Source organism: Conger conger, chromosome 8 (assembly GCF_963514075.1).
Source record: "Conger conger chromosome 8, fConCon1.1, whole genome shotgun sequence".
NCBI classification, from domain to species: Eukaryota; Metazoa; Chordata; class Actinopteri; order Anguilliformes; family Congridae; genus Conger; species Conger conger.
In genome coordinates, this window is record NC_083767.1 from 40,964,683 (window position 1) to 40,983,712 (window position 19,030).

Consider the following 19,030-nt stretch of genomic DNA (forward strand, 5'->3'; position numbering starts at 1 on the left):
CGGATGTTTGTCTCCGTGCAGCGCGATGCGGAACGGCAGCAGAGGGGAAAAGATGCGCATATGCCACGGCCATTTTCAAAGTCAATAAGCTAATTGGCTCCTTCAAAAAGAACACAAAACGACTGAAATGCATTGACCACCCTTGTCAGGGAGATCACTGTAGAAGTCGTTGGTTGGAGTATTTGTGACTCAGTAGTGCAGTGGGGATGTTTACTGATACCCCCACGTGTGGGACACCCATTCTCAGATCCCATTCCTGACCGACTTAGGGCAGGTCCCACTGAGGGAAAATATTCCAAGACTCAGGGGCTGGGGACCCAGATAGCAGGTGACTCCGGGCCAGATCTGGGCCGATCCAGGCCTGAAGTCAGCACTGCCACTGGTTGTTTACTCCCTGGGGAGGTGTCAACACAGGATGGGGTGCAGACTGACCTGCTATGCAGGAGAAACATAAGCGCCTTCATCTGATCGATATGAGCAATGGATGTGGATAAAAATAATCCAAGACAAGCATGTATAAATGCAGCATCACTAAAACATAAGTGCAAGTGAACTATTATGCAATGTTGGTTATGCAATTAAACATATTGTGGTGAGTGATGGTCTGGAGAGGCTTAAACTCCTGGGTCTCCTGAGTGAGACATGGTGAGAGATGAGTTCACCTCTAGCAGAGCAGTTAGATTGCCCCAGTTGTGGATCATTACAATATTCCATGCTGAGAAACTGACCAAATAGAGTGATGCAAAGCTAGACAGTAATATCCCCTGGTGTAAAATCCAGCTGTGACCAGCTTGAAATGACTAGCTACCAGCTGTTTCACAACATAGCTTGAGCTGGTCAAACCAGTATGGAACTGGTCTGAACTGGTCAACCAGCAACAAAACTATGCTTGAGCTGTTTTGTTTTCAGCAGGGCCCACACACAGCTGTTAATTCTCCCTGGTAATATCTTTATTAAAGTGAGCAAGATAATGTTTTGACCAGTTTGTTCTTCATCAGAGCCATCCCTTCCCCCGCTTAGTCAGGCCAAATTCTCCCTCCCACCCACTCCAGTGATGTGAATTCACTGTAAGGGACCTGAGGCTGGGCCGATGCAGGGAGTGCGGGAGGCCGAAAACCCCACAGCGGGCCGTCTCACCTGAAGGCCTCAATGAGCCTCTCCACCTTCTGGGCCTCTCCCTGGACCCGGATGTGGGCCTGGAACTTCCGCAGGGCCTCGTCCAGCTCCATCCCGGAGAAGTCCATCTCATCCACCACACAGCTGAAGAGAGGGGCAGGAGGGGGCGAAGTGAAGACTCAGAAACAACCAGCAGTCTAGAACATTCTCATCTCATATTCTCACACTTTACAGGGTTAATACTCAAACTATTTCCGGAAGGTGTTCCTGCAGTAAGTGCACATCTGACAGTGCTCACTAAAGTCCTGACTTTTCTGCAGGTCTCAGGGGTGGTGCTGTCATGCCGTGGTTGATGTTTTATCAGACAGTCTCTTAATGCAATTTTAATGGGGGGGAATTTTGTGGCCAACTTCACAGCCCTGATTAGAACGTCGTAAAATTAGGCCTTCGCTCTGTCAGCTCGGTGAAACACGGCCCGGATTCCGCCTCCTAAATTGTACGTCAATAATTATTGCAGGAGAGGCTACAAATTAGCCGTTCATCATTCATAGATAATGCCCTTGATACTGATTTTTTTCCTCTTCTCAAAATTGACCAGTGATTTACAGAACACATGCTGGCAAAGTGAGCAGTGAACAGAAAGTGAAAGAACAGGAATTTTCTGCGATGCATTGAGTAACTTGGTGTATTTTAATTAATTTCTCAATACACTGAAAGATGAATTTATTAAATAGCAGTTTATATTTATCATATTTATTAAATAACAGTTTTCATTCATTGCACAGATAAACAGACCAACCTCTCTGTATACATTTCTGGAAACTTTCCAAATATAGAAATAGAAAATGTTGTCAGTTGAAAAGATATAGGTAATGCAGTTTCTTTACACCGCTAGTAGATATCTTTTTCAATTCTGTCATTTGGCTTTTAATATTTTTTGACACATATTAGAGTATTATCCAAGGGATGCAGACAAACACAAAGTAGCCCTTAAACACAGCCAATGTTGTGAAAGACAGAATCCCATCATAAAATCTCCTCTCCGAGCTCTGGGTTAGTGAGCGCATTTGAGCATTCAAATGCAGCATCAACAGTGATAATCTTATGGGAGTGTAAACAGTGATTTCAGGGAACGGTAGCCTTGGGGTTGGGTCCCAGATGGAAGTATAAACATTCACCCGCAATATACAATGTCAGCAGATATTTCATTTCATAATTCACAAACAACTCTCATGCCATTTAACACATTTAGCACATCGTATGTAATTTGCACTTTTGTAAGTCGCTCTGGATAAAAGTGTTTTCTAAAGGGTCATCGCGCATTTTAATGTGTTTTTGTGCGTGCACGCCTGTGTGTGTGTGTGTGTGTGTGTGCGTGCGTGTGTGATATTTTACTCAGAAATGTATTCAACTGAGGACAGTCAAAGATTAAGCCTAAGGGGCTCAAATGGATATGCCATGTACATGTCAGTCAATTATTTATGTACCTTTATTTAACCAGGTAAAAGTGTCATTGTGATCCTTTGAAACAAATTCACCATACAAAATCAATTCTGTCAGTTTTGAATCTTTCAGTAAATTTTTTGATACGGCAGATTACAGTGTAAATGCTCACTGACTGCACTGAACATACTAGGAATCACACTTTTTTAGGAATCCAGTGAAGTTTGTTTCCCAATGTTTATGCGAAGTGGACCTGAAGAACATTCCGGAGGAAATAAGATTACTGCTTTCTTCTGGGTCAGTACCCTGCCCCGATGTCAAGGTGTTAGGCACACTCAAGCGACCATGGTATCTGTGGAGCATCCAAATAAGGCAGGATTTGTCAAAGTGGATATGCTGCCTGCCACATCTGAAAATAGCATCTACATTTACCAGCTGAAACCCAGGGGCCTTGCGTATACTTTTTTTTCACATTATGTAACAATATGTGAGTGTCATAAAGTGTTATATTAGCATATTAGCTTTTACATTTAAATCCAAGACATTTCAATTGCTGAAATTGACCTGCTGTAGATTTGGGCACTGGATTAATGTTAATCATTTAATTTACCCAAACTCATTCTGAGCACAAAAATCATTATTTGAAATAGCGGTCATTACTGTACTCACAGCAATGCGTTGTAGTTTATCACTAAATAAAGCTAAGTCAGGAATCAACCTTACACTTATAATTTACTGGTATGCTCAGGAAACATAAGAAAGGAAATTGTTTTTTGATATGACAAGGCACTTTCAATCACACACAGCAATAAGCATACAACGTATCCGCAAACAGAAATCTGCAATCTATGGATCTGTTCATCCACCTCTCTGTCTGTAGAAAAGCCTCTCTGCAGGATGACTTGCAGTCTGCGTGTCTGTGGAGCTGCAGGTGTGTTGGATGAGCACTGGAGCGGAGAGAGAGTCCAGGCTGAGCGCATCGTCCACAGGGATCAGGACGAGGGAGCGCTAACGGCAGCACGCTAACAGCAGCACGCACACAGCTGTACCCAGCTGTACCCAGGACCAGAGAGCCTCTCCATTTTGGAGTGCTGTTTACAGCACAGACACAGCCCCTCCAGGACGCAGCGCTCAGACACAGTCCCTTCAGGCCACAGCGCACACAGAGGGTCCCCAGTACACACAGCAGGGCCTATACAGACACAGCCCCAGGACACACACCCAGTCGCTCTCTGACAGGATGGTACTGTCCCCAATTCACTCCAGACTCCTTGCTGTGCACCGAGAAATGTGTGTGTGTGTGTGTGTGTGTGTGTGTGCGTGAGTGTGTGTATGAGAGAGAGAGAGAGAGAGTAAGAGAGAATGTGTGTGTGTGTGTGTGTGTGTGTGTATGAGAGAGAGAGAGAGAGTAAGAGAGAATGTGTGTGTGTGTGTGTGTGTGTGTGTGTGTGTGCCCATGGGTGTGTATGAGCATGTGTTTGTGTGTGTGTTTCTACGTATGTGAATATATGCCTGTGTGTGTGTGTGTGTGTGTGAGAGAGAGAGAGAGAGAGAGAGAGAGAGAGAGAGAGAAAGAGTGTTTTAATAACACGCACACACATAGTGCTTTATTCAGCTCACCCCATGGACACCTGAAATAAACTGCACATTCACTGAAAGTGTTTATTATCTCCCCCTCATGTGTAACAGCCAGGAAAGGGCATCCAATTGGGCTGTTTTTAATGTCATTGCACTGGGACGGGAACTTGGCTTTGGGTTTCTCGCCATCATTCGAGCTATTTTCCATTACATTGGGAATTCTTTCCTGTCTGTCCGTTAACAATTTGTAATCATTGGCGCTGGTGCAGCTGCTCCCTCCTTGGCCGATTCCTCGGCTGTCACTGAACCTGAAGTCTGTCAGTTAGCAGCTGCATCTGTCTGACAGGCAGAGGCCTCCTTGCTCACTTAAATGTAGAGCAATCATGAGAGGTACAATCAGGGAAACCACAACCCCATTTGTGAAAGGAGCTTGAGCAGAAAGGAAGGGGGGAACATCAGTAAAATGAAGGTCTCTAGCACCACACAGCCTGTGGGAGCTGGGAGCCACAGGGCGGGGAGAGCCCCTGTCGAGCGGATCGTCAGTCCTCTACTGTACATTGCACACTGCACCGGGGGCTGCGCTTCAGCAAAGATGCTATAAATGATGCAAGATACTGCAGCAGTGAGCAGGGGGGAAGAGGGGGATGGGGGGGGGAGCCGTGTGTAGCGTAGCAGTCGTTCTCCGAGGGATGGCTCTCTCGCTCGCCTTCGCCGCTTCCAGCCTTCAGCAGTCTAATGAGAGACTCGGGGAGATGCGCGATTTCAATCTGCCTAACAGCCGTCAGACCCCCTCCCCTCCCCCCCCCCCCGGGGGGCCGTGCAGGGTCTGATTAGCTTCCTAATCAGCAGGTTTTGGCGGATGTTGCGCGGATTGTAACGTTTTCGCGTTCGCGCCGAGCACCTTGATTGAGCACGAGGCGTCAACTAGCCGAGGAAAAGCTAACCAGATGGAGCGGTGTTTGCTGGAAGGGACTGATGAGGAAATTGCGAGCTAATGAAACCTTCCTTTCCCCCAATCAACAAGAGCAGAGGAGATAGCGCGGGGGGCACGGAGATGCTCTTTGGAGATGCTCTCTGTGAAAGTGTGAGTGACTATCGTTGAGTCGGAGGACTGACTGCTGAAACGTGTCTCTTGTTCTAGTGAAATTGACAGACGAGTCAGAGTATGAAAATTTCAGACAGCAGGATGGTGCAGGCTCAGAGCTGCACCTCGGTGAAACGGGCAGGATGGTGCAGGCTCAGAGCTGCACCTCGGTGAAACGGGCAGGATGGTGCAGGCTCAGAGCTGCACCTCGGTGAAACGGGCAGGATGGTGCAGGCTCAGATCTGCACCTCGGTGAAAGGGGCAGGATGGTGCAGGCTCAGATCTGCACCTCGGTGAAAGGGGCAGGCTTCTCCTTGGAGTGCTGAGACATCCTGTTCCAGGCAGGTGTACTGAATGTCTAACAGAGTTGGAGCAGAGTTGGGATTTGGGTATACTTGTGAGAGGGTGAGATGGAGAGTACAGGGAGGAGAAGACAGAGAAAGGAGAGAAAAGGAGATTAGTGTGAGAGAGAGACAGGGAGAGAGAAATGGAGAGAGGAGAGTAGAGAGATTGAGAGAGTGAGAGGGGGATGAGAGAGAAGGAGTAGAGAGAGAGAGAAAGAGAGTACTACAGTACACAAACACAATACTACAGTGCGCAACACACACAGACACACACTGACATAGTTTATACACACATGCACATACACAGAAAAACATGCACACTCACACATGGGTAGAATCAACACATTGTTATGTTAGTTGTTATCATTATGTTAGATAGTGTTATAATAATTTGAGAGGGGGTGAGAGAGAGAGAGAGAGAAGGAGAGTAGAGAGAGAAAGAGAGAGAGAGAGGTGAGATTAAATGTGGAGAGGCAGGACTTAGTGCAGTGACCTGTTTCAGTCCATTGGTCTGTGGCACACCCTGGTTCGAGTGCACAACATACAACATCACTTGCACACATGACTGCACACACACGGACACACACACATGTACACAAGCACACAAAAAGTGTTTATATTTCTGTGGCACAGTTCAGGATCATAGTTGGAGATGTGAGCTGACAATACTGAGGCAGAAATCCCTTAGATAAGCTATTTCTGTTACACCTGAACTGATGAAATATTCCGCTGTATGATTGCATAACCTTCAAAGTGTACGCTTATGTAAGCCAAACTAATGTGTTTTGCTGATAATGTACTATCAGACAAGATGGTATGAGATACTTCACAAACTTCAAAAGATCCTGGTTTGAAACGTACTTTGATGCACTACAAGAAAACAGGGACAAGTCCAGCTTTTCACTGGGCAGGTTATTGAACATATACAGGGTGATAGTAAACCCCTCCATGCCCTCCAATTCAATTTGTGGCAACTCATCCTGAGAATGAACACTGTCAGGTACCACTTCTCCAGGGATGGCAATATGTGGTAGATAAGAGCGCACCGTGAACCATGTTGTCAGAGATGGGAGAACCATTCATTTCTTTGTTTTTTCAAGATTCAAAAAATCAGTGTTCTAGAACTCCACTGCTTTCAATAACCAGCCATGATTGTTCTGCATCAGAATGTTCATCAGAAGAAAATTCTAATCACATACAGTACTGTGCAAAAGTTATAGGCAGGTGTGAAAAAATGGTGTAAAGTAAGAATGCTTTCAAAAATAGAAATGTTAATTGTTTATTTTTATCAATTAACAAAGTGAGTGAAGAGAAGAAAAATCTAAATCAAATCAATATTTGGTGTAACCACCCTTTGCCTTCCAACCAGCATCAATTCTTCTAGGAACACTTGCACAAAGTCGAGGATTTTGTAGGCATATAGTCAGGTGTGTGATTAGCCAATTATACCAAACAGGAGCTAATGATCATCAATTTAATATGTAGGTTGAAACACAATCATTAACTGAAACAGAAACAGCTGTGTAGGAGGGTTAAAACTGGGTGAGGAACAGCCAAACTGCTTCCAAGGTGAGGTTGCTGAAGTCAGTTTAATGTCAAAAGTCATACACCATGGCAAGACTGAGCACTGCAACAAGACACAAGGTCGTTTCCTGCATCAGCAAGGTCTCTCCCAGGCAGAAATTTCAAGGCAGACAGGGGTTTCTAGATGTGCGGTCCAAGCTCTGTTGAAGAAGCACAAAGAAATGGACAACGTTGAAGACCGTAGACACAGTGGTTGGCCAAGGAAACTGACTGCAGATGAAAGACACATCATGCTTACTTCCCTTCACAATTGGAAGATGTCCAGCAGTGCCTTCAGCTCAGAATTGGCAGAATCCAGTGGAACCCAGGTACACCCATCTACTGTGCGGAGAAGTCTGGTCAGAAGTGGTCTACATGGAAAAATTGAGGCCAAAAAGCCATACCGCCGATGTGGAAACAAGGCCAAGTGACTCAACTATGCACGAAAACACAGGAACTGAGGTGCAGAAAAATGGCAGCAGGTTCTCTGGAGTCAAAACGTGAAATATTTGGCTGTACCAGAAGGCAGTTTGTTCACCAAAGGGCTGGAGAGCGGTACAAGAATGAGTGTCTGCAGGCAATAGTGAAACATGGTGGAGGCATTCCTTGCAAGTTTGGGGCTGCATTTCTGCAAATGGAGTTGGGGATTTGGTCAGAATTAATGGTCTCCTCAATGCTGAGAAACACAGGCAGTACCATCAGGGAGGCATCTGATTGGCCCCAAATTTATTCTGCAGCAGGACAACGACCCCAAACATACAGCCAATGTCATTAAGCACTATCTTCTGTGTAAAGAAGAACAAGGAGTCCTAGAGGCCCCCACAGAGCCCTGATCTCAACATCAGTCTGGGATTACATGAAGAGACAGAAGCTGTGGCTAGTTCTTCAAGATGAACAACCTACCTGCCGAGTTCCTTCAAAAACTGTGTGCAAGTATACCTAGAAGAATTGATGCTGTTTTGAAGGCAAAGGCAAATATTGATTTGATTTAGATTTTTCTTCTGTTCATTCACTTTTTCTGTTCATGCATTTTGCTAATTGATAAAAATAAACAATTAACATTTCTATTTTTGAAAGCATTCTTATTTTACAGTATTATTTCACACCTGCTAAAACTTTTGCACAGTAATGTATGTGTGATCTCACACCTTAAGGCAGGGGTGTCAAACTCCAGTCCTGGAAGGCCACAGTGTCTGCTGGTTTTTGGTGCGTGTCAGCACGAGAGATGAATTTCAAAGTCTTTCATTGGCTAAAGAGTCCACACACCTTGTTCTCAATGCCTTAATTGGCTGCTGATTGAAAGGAAACCACAAATACCAGCAGGCACTGCGGCCTTCCAGGACTGGAGTTTGACACCCCTGCCTTAAGGCATTAAATTGAAGAGACTGCCGTGAAAACACCCAGGGGGTCTGCGTTACCATGGCAGCTTCCAATCATTCCCTGCTCTTCAAACCGAGGTAGAGGATGCACAAGTGGTATCTGATGGCGGTGTGGAGTAAATTGATTATAAGCGCCGGTGAAAAGTGGCTTTCACTCGCAGAGATGGTGAGGATAGCAACGCACCCAGAGAGAGTGCTCCAGAGATGCACCCGCCACTTCCCTAATGGTGTTTAATAATGACAATATCACAGATCCTCAGGGAAAAAACCTGCTCTGCCTTGTTCTTAAATGGGTCTTTATGCATCATCTGTGGGATTGTCTGCCCCTCGCAGAGTGGTTCTATTCCTATGTGCACACGGTCACGGTTCAGAGATTCAAAGGTAGAGATATTGATGTAGCGAAGGCCTTCACGGGAACAACACATAGTCATAACCACAGTGAGGATACTTGCAGGAACGACACTGTATTGTCAAGATCAGAGAAAGGATCACAGGATCTTTACAGGAACAGCAGAGTACTGTTCTGATCATAACCCTTCAAAAGAACACTGCACTACAGTCATTTTCAAGGAGCAGGAACCTCTCTCTCTTCACTTTCCATCATTTCATTTTTCTTCTTTGATTCTAAATACACACACACAAACACACGCACACACACTTCAATACACACTCACTGTACGTTCTAAATGATGTAGAGATGACTCTGTGCTGGTAATGATTTTACTCCTTGATTGTGCCTACGCTTTATCCATCGAGGCTGTGGCACATCAGACTCAGCTCAGCTTCAGGTGAATGCCCATTAAATGCGCTTCTGATTCAACCAGACTCACGGAGGCCAACATGCGCTTCTGATTCAACCAGATTCACTGAGGCCAACATGCGCTTCTGATTCAACCAGACTCACTGAGGCCAACATGCACTTCTGATTCAACCAGACTCACTGAGGCCAACATGCACTTCTGATTCAACCAGACTCACTGAGGCCAATGAGGAGCACACCGCTAAGCTTTCTGACTGAGTTCAAAGATGTTAGAGTATGTCCAAAACATGTTAATGGTTTATATGTGGTTTACACATAAAATGTTATTACCTCGATTGTACCAGGAATATTTCTCACTTAGATTCAAAATCTCAAGGTCCTGGCCAAGATAGCAGCACAAAAAGCTTCCCATAATAATACAACATGACACTGAAAATAGACAGTCATATACATAGTATGCTATTGATATTATTCAATGATATGTTATGCTGCTGTATTGTTTTGTTTCTTTTGTTTTGTTATGTTATGCTATGCAATGTGATGCTATGTTATGTTATGCTATACTATGCTAGGCTAGGCTAGGCTAAGTTAGGCTAGGCTAGGCTATATTTTCTCATTCTATGTTATGCTATGTTATGTCATACTACGCTATGCAGCTATGAGACCAGAACAGCTGAAGGAAGCATAAGCTGTCGTGATGTGGAAAGCTGTGAGCACTGATACAGGTGCGTATGGCTGAGGGGACTCACTCCAGCACGTCCCTGTTGAACTGCTTCTTGCTGTTGCCCAGAAACTCGCCGATCATCTGCCGGCTCAGCCCCTTCCTCTGCAGCAGGAAGTGGGCCACGCCAATGGGCGTGTCCGGGATGAAGCCTCTGGAGATGAGGAACTGGATTCCTCTGTCCGGGTTCCTGCAAGGGACAGCAGACACGGGTGAGCGCCTTCCCACAAAACACTCAAAGCCCCTCCAATCAGCACAGAGGAATGGGACGGAATGCAGCCCACAGAATTGCACCAACCTGGTGTTTCACTTCCACTTAGGGTGTGAAATCGAAGTTTTTTTTTATTATTATTTAATTCAAAACACGCCCCACACTAAACCAATTGGTCAGAGTAACAATACTGTGAACCTGATATTCAGCAGATTAAGGTATGAACTCTCTCCAGGTTTTTGGGGAAGAATAATTTATTTTTGTGGAATAATAATGTTTTTGCCACTGTTTGAGGGTTTTTGTCCCCTAAGAGAGTCGTTTACCACATATGCTATTGGGGGCTTAGGGCTGATATGTTTAATTATGTTCTGTGCTACTCTGGAAAGCTTCTTTGTGACAGTCTCCTGTGAAAAGCGCCATACAAAAAAATAAATTGAATTGAAATAGAATTTTTGGGGAATAATAGTGTATTTTTGGGGAAGAATAATGTATTAAAATATATTTTTGGATTGTTTTGGGAAATAGTAGTCTCAGAGTCATCCGTAATTACTTTAAAGGCTCTAACCAATCACGGTAGTGTCACACTGACCAATCATATCAAGGCAGATTCAGCAAGGGGTGTGTTTTGGGATGGAAGTGGGTGCAAAGAAATCTAATAATAATAACGCATGAAATCCCATTAGATGATACAGGCCTCACAGTGCTAATGCTGGATAAAAACCGTGCTAGTATTAGGGCATTGTGATGGAAAAATGGGACTAATGACAATTGGAATATGCAACAATAAGACAATAGATTTCTGGACTACAGACCACCTGAATGGTAACATTCACGGGTAGGGACACATTATTACATTACATTACATTAATGGCATTTGGCAGACGATCTTATCCAGAGCGACCTACAACAAATTATGAATACCATCTCAAATTCAGGAACTATAATTAAAGTACCACAGCGCAGTAGAACATTGCGATGCACACAGACCTACAACTGAGTCGCTGTGATGCAGGAACTCAAAATGGCTTCCAGCATAAATTGCCCCAGGTTCAGATTTGAAAATAATAAATGCTGTATATTTAAAACATAACAAAACAAGATGCAGATGGAAAAAGGACAAAGCTCCTGGACGCAGTAATGACCCACAGACCACGGCGCAGGAGCGCAGTGTAGATTTCTTTTCAGAATAACGAGGAATTCTGCTGCTGGCAAGGATCTGTCCAAAGTTATGTTGTTTGTATGCGCGCACAGAGGCGAAAGGGAAATTGATTCACTTAAACACATTACCTCACCCCCCTAGACCTATGGGTAATCTGGCTGCGCTATTTATAGCGGCATTAAGCATGCACTGTGGGATCATGCCACGGCAACCATGAAAGCTTAATGCATATTCCCCGTCCTCCTCCCGTTAGCCTGTTAGCCCGTTAGCCTGTTAGCGCATTACGTAATGGAGGACATGTGCACTGTGCTCACGTGAACCATGCTAACCCCTTCAGGTGTGAGGTCACATTAGAATGGTCTAGAACTGAACGTTCTAATGCCGATGTCACAATCGCTACTGGTGACTGAAGGCAGTTGAGTTCTAGAACACACACACAAACATTCAAAAAAATCTGTTCTTCAAAGGGTTGACTGACATCTTCGGTCTGGGGCCATGACCTGCAGGGTAGGCAGGCATGGTGCTGGGATAACAAGCTTGATTGCACAGTTGATTCATCTTGAAAATTATGATCTTAGAGCTGTATTAGCTAAGTTTCAGGGACAGGACCATACCTCAAGCATACCTCTTCTACTTTTTCCTATGCCCACTGTTCCTTCATTGTTGTTTTATGTGCCCCTCCCACCCTCTCCCCCTCTCTCTCTCTCTCTCTCTTTCTCTCTCCCTCTACCTCTCCCTCTCTCTCTCTCTCTCTCTCTCTCTCTCTATCTATTGCTCTCTCTCTGCCCCCCCCCCTCCCCCCCCCCCCCCCACACACACACACCACAGACTTGTTATCCATACCTGCCACAAATACAAATACTCACTCAATAAACATCCTTGTTTGCATTCGATTGATGGTGCAGGTCTCAGCTTGTGAACCGAGCATTAGAACGTACCTCCGGTGTGCGTTCATTTGCGTTCATTACGCCTAATAATTAATCTAATTATGCAGTTTAAGGGTTAGATGGACCATGGTAAGGGGATCAATTAGGCCGAAGAGAGTGGATGAGAAAAAGTGAACGGTCTGTCCTAGTCTGAGGTCTCTGGGGTCCGTTATATCAGCTGAGCTCCTCCACGCCTCCCAGATGATTCATGGTCCATGTTCACCGCCTCGTGAAGGAAACAGGCTCGTCTGCCTTCTCACTTTCACTGAGGGGTACAGCCCTGTTACACCTCCTCAGGAAGATGCTCTCCTTTACACCAGACGCCACACTGCGCCTCTGCATGTGTCTTCAGCATTCCTGCTGATGAAACACCAACAACATATGACAACATACGCTTGATACGAGATTGATGCCTTTTAGAATTTTCTCTCGGTATTTCGGTATTTCGTATCTGCATACATTTAAAGTGTCTCTCTGTAACTTTTCAATTTAAGTGGATTTACAGTCGCAACATCTGTATTTTTAATACGTGGCAGGAATATCACACCCAACACTGAATAGCTTAAAATGGTATATAAAGGAGAAATCTACGAACACAAAGACAATGAATAGCCAACTACTACAAAAATGCCATCACGAGAAAGTATCAAATATGTAATTTTGATGCCTTTAAAATGGTTAAATAAATATAAATGTAGCTTTATTTATAATATAACAGGGCTGCCTCTGATGGTAAGTGACAGATGCACGGCTGTGTGGGTTATTTTTGTGCCTGTAATGAATAGGTGTGTAAAATCCCCTGCCCCTTCTCGTCTGTCAGAGGGCCCTAATGTGTGAGAATGAGGAGAGCTAGGAGGAGAGCTAGGAGGAGAGCTAGGAGGAGAGCCAGGCGGTGAGAGAGGCGGTGAGATGGGAGGTGAGAAATTAGGAGGAGCCCTCCTTTCCCTCGAGCCTCCACCTGACTCATCCGGACACCAGCAGAAAGGCCCGTGCCTCCATCCACAAACGCTGTCCAAAAGATGCACGCTACGCCCAGGGCCAGCCTGTAGCGTAGTGCTTAAGGTACATGACTGGGACCCACAAGGTCGGTGGTTCAATCCCCGGTGTAGCCACAATAAGATCCACACAGCTGTTGGACCCTTGAGCAAGGCCCTTAACCCTGCATTGCTCCAGGGGAGGATTGTCTCCTGCTTAGTCTAATCAACTGTACGTCGCTCTGGATAAGAGTGTCTGCCAAATGCCATTAATGTAATGTAATGTTTAATAATTAATAATAATAATTTATTTAGCTGAAGCTTTTATCCAAAGTGAGAGTTGATTAGACTAAGCAGGGGACGATCGCCCCTGGAGCAATACGGGGCCCTTGATCAAGGGCCCAACAGCTGCACGGATCTTATCATGGCTACACCGGGGCTTGAACCACCAACCTTCCAGGTCCCAGCCATGTACCTTAGCCACTAGCTGCCCACTTTCCTCTAATGCAGAGAAGCCCATCGACTCTTGGGTGGTATGTGTGGGCATCAGAGAGTGATGGCAGGCCAGCAGGTAACATGGTAAATGGACAGCAGTTATATAGCCATTTTTCTAGCAGCTATGGCACAATGAATTCCTCTCATTCACCCGTTCCCACACATACTCACACACAAACAAAGAAAGGCAGCCATGCAAGGTGCCAGCCAACACATTGGGAGCAGTTAGGGGTTAGGTATCTAACTTCCAGCTATAGAAAAATGAATAACAAGGACAACATAAGCAATGTAATTGATGTAAATAAGAAAACAGGATGGTGTTGTCCACTCTCTGCTGGAGTGGAATAAAGCAATTTCTCTCATTAGCTGCAGGCTAACAACAAGACCTTGCTGTCACACAGACACACAAATATGTGGCACTGCTGTCAAAGAAACATGACTGCTGCATATTCCTGTCTGGGGTGGATCAGCAAGAGAGCTCTCGATCCCAGGCCCAAGGTGACTCAGCGTACCACATCCTGGGGATTTTTAAAGGCAGCCGTTTTTTAACGAGGAGCCGTAACGAGCCTCATGCGTTCTCAGCATCGTTAGCCCCTCTGGCCTGGGGAGCGCGTCTCTCTGTCCTGGGAAAATGCCCCCCACTGCTCATCTGGCTCGGTTGGTTCCCCCTGTGTGCCCGTGAAGGGGGGCACAGTTAATCCCCTCGCTTTATCGTCCCTGACGACGCGCGGCCCAGAATACCTCACTGGCACTGCCGCTGGTCACCTCTGCAGCTCATGTTTTATTCAGTTGGTTGAGAGACATATCCATGTTGGCAGCGTGAGCGGAATCTCACTCTGGAGTGCAGTGTCCAGCACGCTGAAGCGCAACACCACTCCGCCCCGCTCTCCCTCCACCCCCTCCCTCCCCCTGTGGTCGATTGGACAGCAGACCTCAAGCTGGGCGGAGGCACAAGAGTTTTGCACGGGTGCTGAGCCCTTTAGGTGTGAAAATATCACATGTGAACAACCCCCCCTCCCCCTCACGCTGCCTTTCCTGTGAATCACGCTGCAAAAAATCTAAAAGAAATCATAACAGGTATTTAAAACGTATTTATTTCACTTTTTCACTAAATAAGACAAAATAGATCCTCAGACATGACAAAGGATTGTATCCGAAACATTGGTTACACAATCAAATTGTTGTTTTGCAAGATATGCAAACAGTATGCGGGAGTCCAATTTCTTTTTGCATGTATTTTTCTCCCAGCACCTGTTATCTAGGCCAGGTGTGCAAAGCGCACTTCCCATTTGCTAAATAAGACGAAAATAAGATGAGGCAAGATAGTTTTGACTCATTTCAAGATTTGCCACTGGGCAAAACATTTCAAGCAAACAGTGACTTAAAACAAGTGAATATTTTCTACTTGAGAGATAAAAAATAAGGTTCTTATTACGAGACTAAAAACGCTTGTTAAGACCAACATCTTTAGCAGTGGATCCCTGGTTCAGGCAGTACTAGGCCCCAGTGTGAGCTCTGCCTCCCCTCTATCCTGGCGTTCTGTCTCCGTCCTAAAAGGAATACACCAACATTTTGGGAAATATACCTTTTTTTCCAAACAATTTCATTTTCATTTTGGTGCGTTCAATGGCTCGGTTTCCATGTTAGTATAATGTGTTAGCATAGCATAAAGACTTGACGCCCATAGGAGTCAGTAGCCTACCTCCTTTAAAGTGAAGAAATACACCTTACAGGAGGTAGGATACAGACTCCTATAGGCCTCAAGTCTTTATGCTACGATAACACGTTGTGCTAACATGGAAACCGAGCCAATTAATGCTTAAAATAGAAATGAAATCGAAATGAAATCAAACATCTCGTCCAAGTCTGAGTCAGTCGGAAAAAAGGTCCCAAAATGTTGGTATATTCCTTTAACGTGTGGGCTTCCTGACCTCTCCCAGGGTGGAGAGACGACCTCATTCCCATTCCGAGCACATTCCCAGGAACGTTCTGTCGCCCGGGGTCTCGGGAGAACGTCCCGCGGAGGAGGGGGGGAGCGAGAGCGAGCGCGGTCGGCTTCGTCACCCCCCCCCCCCCCCCCAACTTTCAGAGCCGTCCCGGAGCGCTAGGGGATGAAATGAGACGCGCTCGTCTCATCGCTCTTAATTACCTTTCCTCGGTAGAGTGGGTCCCGCTAGGCCCGGCTTGAATTTTAAATCCCCCGCACCGCAGTGGGAACACTCCCCCCCCGCGCGGGAGAGGACGCGGCGCGCAGTCGCAGGTATTAGCGCCGGGAGCCGAAACGACGACGCTAATGAGACGGAATCTACCGCAGAGCGCTGAGGTAACGTCTTAAGTCGTCAGCCGTTTCGATGTGGAAACTCCCATTTCCGTATCTGTCACAGGGACGGGTGCGCTACGGGGGCCACTGACAAAGTTTACCTGGGAAGAACTGGAACATAAAGTTTGAGTTTACGAACTGCCGTGGAAACATTTTAAATTCCAAAATCCTTTCACACGCCAACTTTCTCACAAATAAATCCCTGTGGAAATTGATGTGTAATATGTTGACTGCTAATTTTGTACACTGGATAGGTTGCCAAAAGTTGAGTAAGTCTGCCATTCAAAAGATCTGACTGCACTCAAAATGGATTTAACTCAAATAAACTCTGGAAAAACATAAATAAATAACCAAAAGGGAAGGTCAAGCAATTCTGCCACCTTCTGATATTCCATGGAGAACCATGTTGGAAACAAATGTTGAACACTTCACCATGTTCATCATCTGGGCTGTACAATGTTTTCATATTTTCTGAATCACCTAGCTTGTGATTGAGGAGCAAAGTTCTACCTACCTGGACCTGCTCTGTCAAAACAGTCACGGTCAAGCAGGGGACAATCATCCTTCCACATGCACGTCCAAATGCGTCAAACATTTCCACAATGGACTGGAACAGTTCTTTTTCTTAATAAATATATTTTTTAGTTGAAAGACTGCAGAGGAAAAATATCCACTTTCAATCGAGGAAATAATAATTCTGATAATCCACAATCTGTTATCGGACAGGTTTGTTTTGGTGCCTGAGCCTGCATTGGACAAGAGGCAGGAATGCACACTGAACAGGTCACAGATTTTATCATAGAAATACTGTCTATACTGTTTCTGTGTAGTGGACAGTTGCTCTTTCATTACAGGTAGTGGGGATTGATGACCTCTGACCTGAATGTACTTGAAGACAGAAGGTCATAATGAATGGCTTTTAATAGAGAACTAAGTGTGCCGTGCCTATAGGAACCTCCATAGCTCTGCTTGCTGTGCTCCCTGGGGCCACATATCCCATCATGCCCCTTGTCTTGAATGTCTTCAGCACTCTTATCTTCAAACTTAGTCACTCTCCACTTAGCACAGTGAATGGCGAAGCCGAATTGAATTTTAATGGAAAGTGCACTGCAGCTCAAAATAAAGGCGGAGGTCTTTATTGTGTGTGTGTGTGTGTGTGTGTGTAAGTGTACGTGCCCATGTGTGGTTGTATGTGTGTATGTGTGTGCATGTGTGTGTATGGAAGTATTTATGTGTGTGTGCATGTCACATGTGTTTGTGTGCATGTATGCACATATTTTTTTGAAGTCTTATATATTACACATATCTGATGTATGTGAAATATTGCTGAAAATAGCAGATAGCCTTAATTGCTTCCCTGTGTCCACCTGAAGGCAGTGACAGCTCCCAGCCATCAGCAGAAGAGTTCCACCCCCTTTTCCATGCTCCGCAAAGCAGAATACCACTGTGGGCCTGCTTAAGTGCTTTGTCCAATGGAGTGAGGAATCAAGGTTAAAAGGGGAATGGGGCTTTAGAGCTACAGAACTATGCGTCAACGTTTGGTAATGGTGGCCGTAGAATGCTACGCCCGTGTTTAAATCACAAAGGCAGACTATATATACGGGACCCTTCAACATTTAGATCGATTGGTATACTGTAGTCTTCTTATCTGTAAACTGTGACCACCAATTGTTCTACACGGGCCTATGAAAACCCCAGTGTTAGCGTACAAACGGCGTCCTATGCAGAGAGCGTATCCATTCTAATTGATGCCTCTCCTGCCAGTCGGCGTGTGGCGAGCCAGCCGGGCTGGATATTTAAAGCTCTTCGGAGGGTTTATTTCAGCGAGCCGTCGGCTCGGGCGAAGCCAGCGAAAGTGCGAGGCCAGCTCTTCCGCTCGAAGAGGCGCATTAAATCTCGTTAATCCCGCACCCAGCTTCATGCGCGCTGACAGCGCAAACCTCCCGCCGAGACACCCCTCACAGCTACGGGGGAGTTAGGGCTGCCAGACACGCAGTTTTCCACCGCTTTCAAATTATTTGTACAGGTCCAGTTTGTGGCCCCGATCGGTCCAGTTTGAGAAATTGATGGAACAAATTTACTGGTAGTTTCTGAGGAATTGGATAGAATGGTCACCCAGACTGACGTCGGTTCCCAGAGGGACCACCCCGCCACATCCACCCCCCTCTGGTCTCTTCCAGCATGCTGTCTGGTTATGACAAACGTTGGCAACCCAAGGATGAGCATATCCTAAATCTGACAGCCCAAGGATGAGCCATTTCTAAATCTGGCAACCCTTTCCCCAGGCCCCATGGCTTTGGGAGCAAGTGCCACGCATGGCGACCCACTCCTCTAAGTAATTAGGTGTGAATGAGCCATTAGCCAAATGTTGATCTGCATTCGACAACACCATAGATATTTGTCTCGCCCTGAGAGCCACCAATGGGTCGTTAGTGAGGTCTGTTTGCGTGAACACGATTAAAAGTGGTTTTATAAGCCCATTTTTGTTAATGTCTAGTGCTAAAACGAACTTTTTGTACCTGGCTCAGTCAAGCTAAATGAGTTTTCCTATTAATTGCTTCACGCCTTATCACAGTTAATTGAGGAACTACCTCATTTAAATCAGTTATATTGAATACAAACCAGTATAACTAATTAGTTTGAGGCACAAAGTGAATTACATTATCCACGTGCATGTACGCAAGTACGCACACACTCCAACAAGAGTCATATGCTTTTCACAAAGGCAACAACACTTACTGTAGATTAGCTGTTTAATTAACATTCTCAAATGGCAAGTAATATAGAGCCCTGGTGCGATGAAAAGCAGTTTGCTCCTGGGACTGTGTCTGAATAAGCAGAGATGAGTCACTGTCACCTGGATAAATGGCCTGTACTTTTCTGTGATTAAGGTGTGGGCCAGGGTGACCAGGTGTCCCACTTTTCCTGGGACAGCCCAGTATTTCAGCCTCTTTTCA

General features: G+C 45.5%; 1 protein-coding gene across 1 annotated transcript in view; it reads right to left on the reverse strand.

Annotated features, from left to right (window-relative positions):
• Positions 1 to 19,030, reverse strand: part of LOC133135745 (IQ motif and SEC7 domain-containing protein 3-like) — a 59,217-nt gene that overhangs the window by 24,167 nt on the left and 16,020 nt on the right. Inside the window, exons 3-4 of the mRNA XM_061252993.1 lie at positions 10,017 to 10,178; positions 1,138 to 1,260 (exon numbers count right to left, since the gene is read on the reverse strand). Coding sequence (XP_061108977.1) covers positions 1,138 to 1,260; positions 10,017 to 10,178 — 285 coding nt within the window. The remainder of the gene's footprint in view (positions 1 to 1,137; positions 1,261 to 10,016; positions 10,179 to 19,030) is intronic.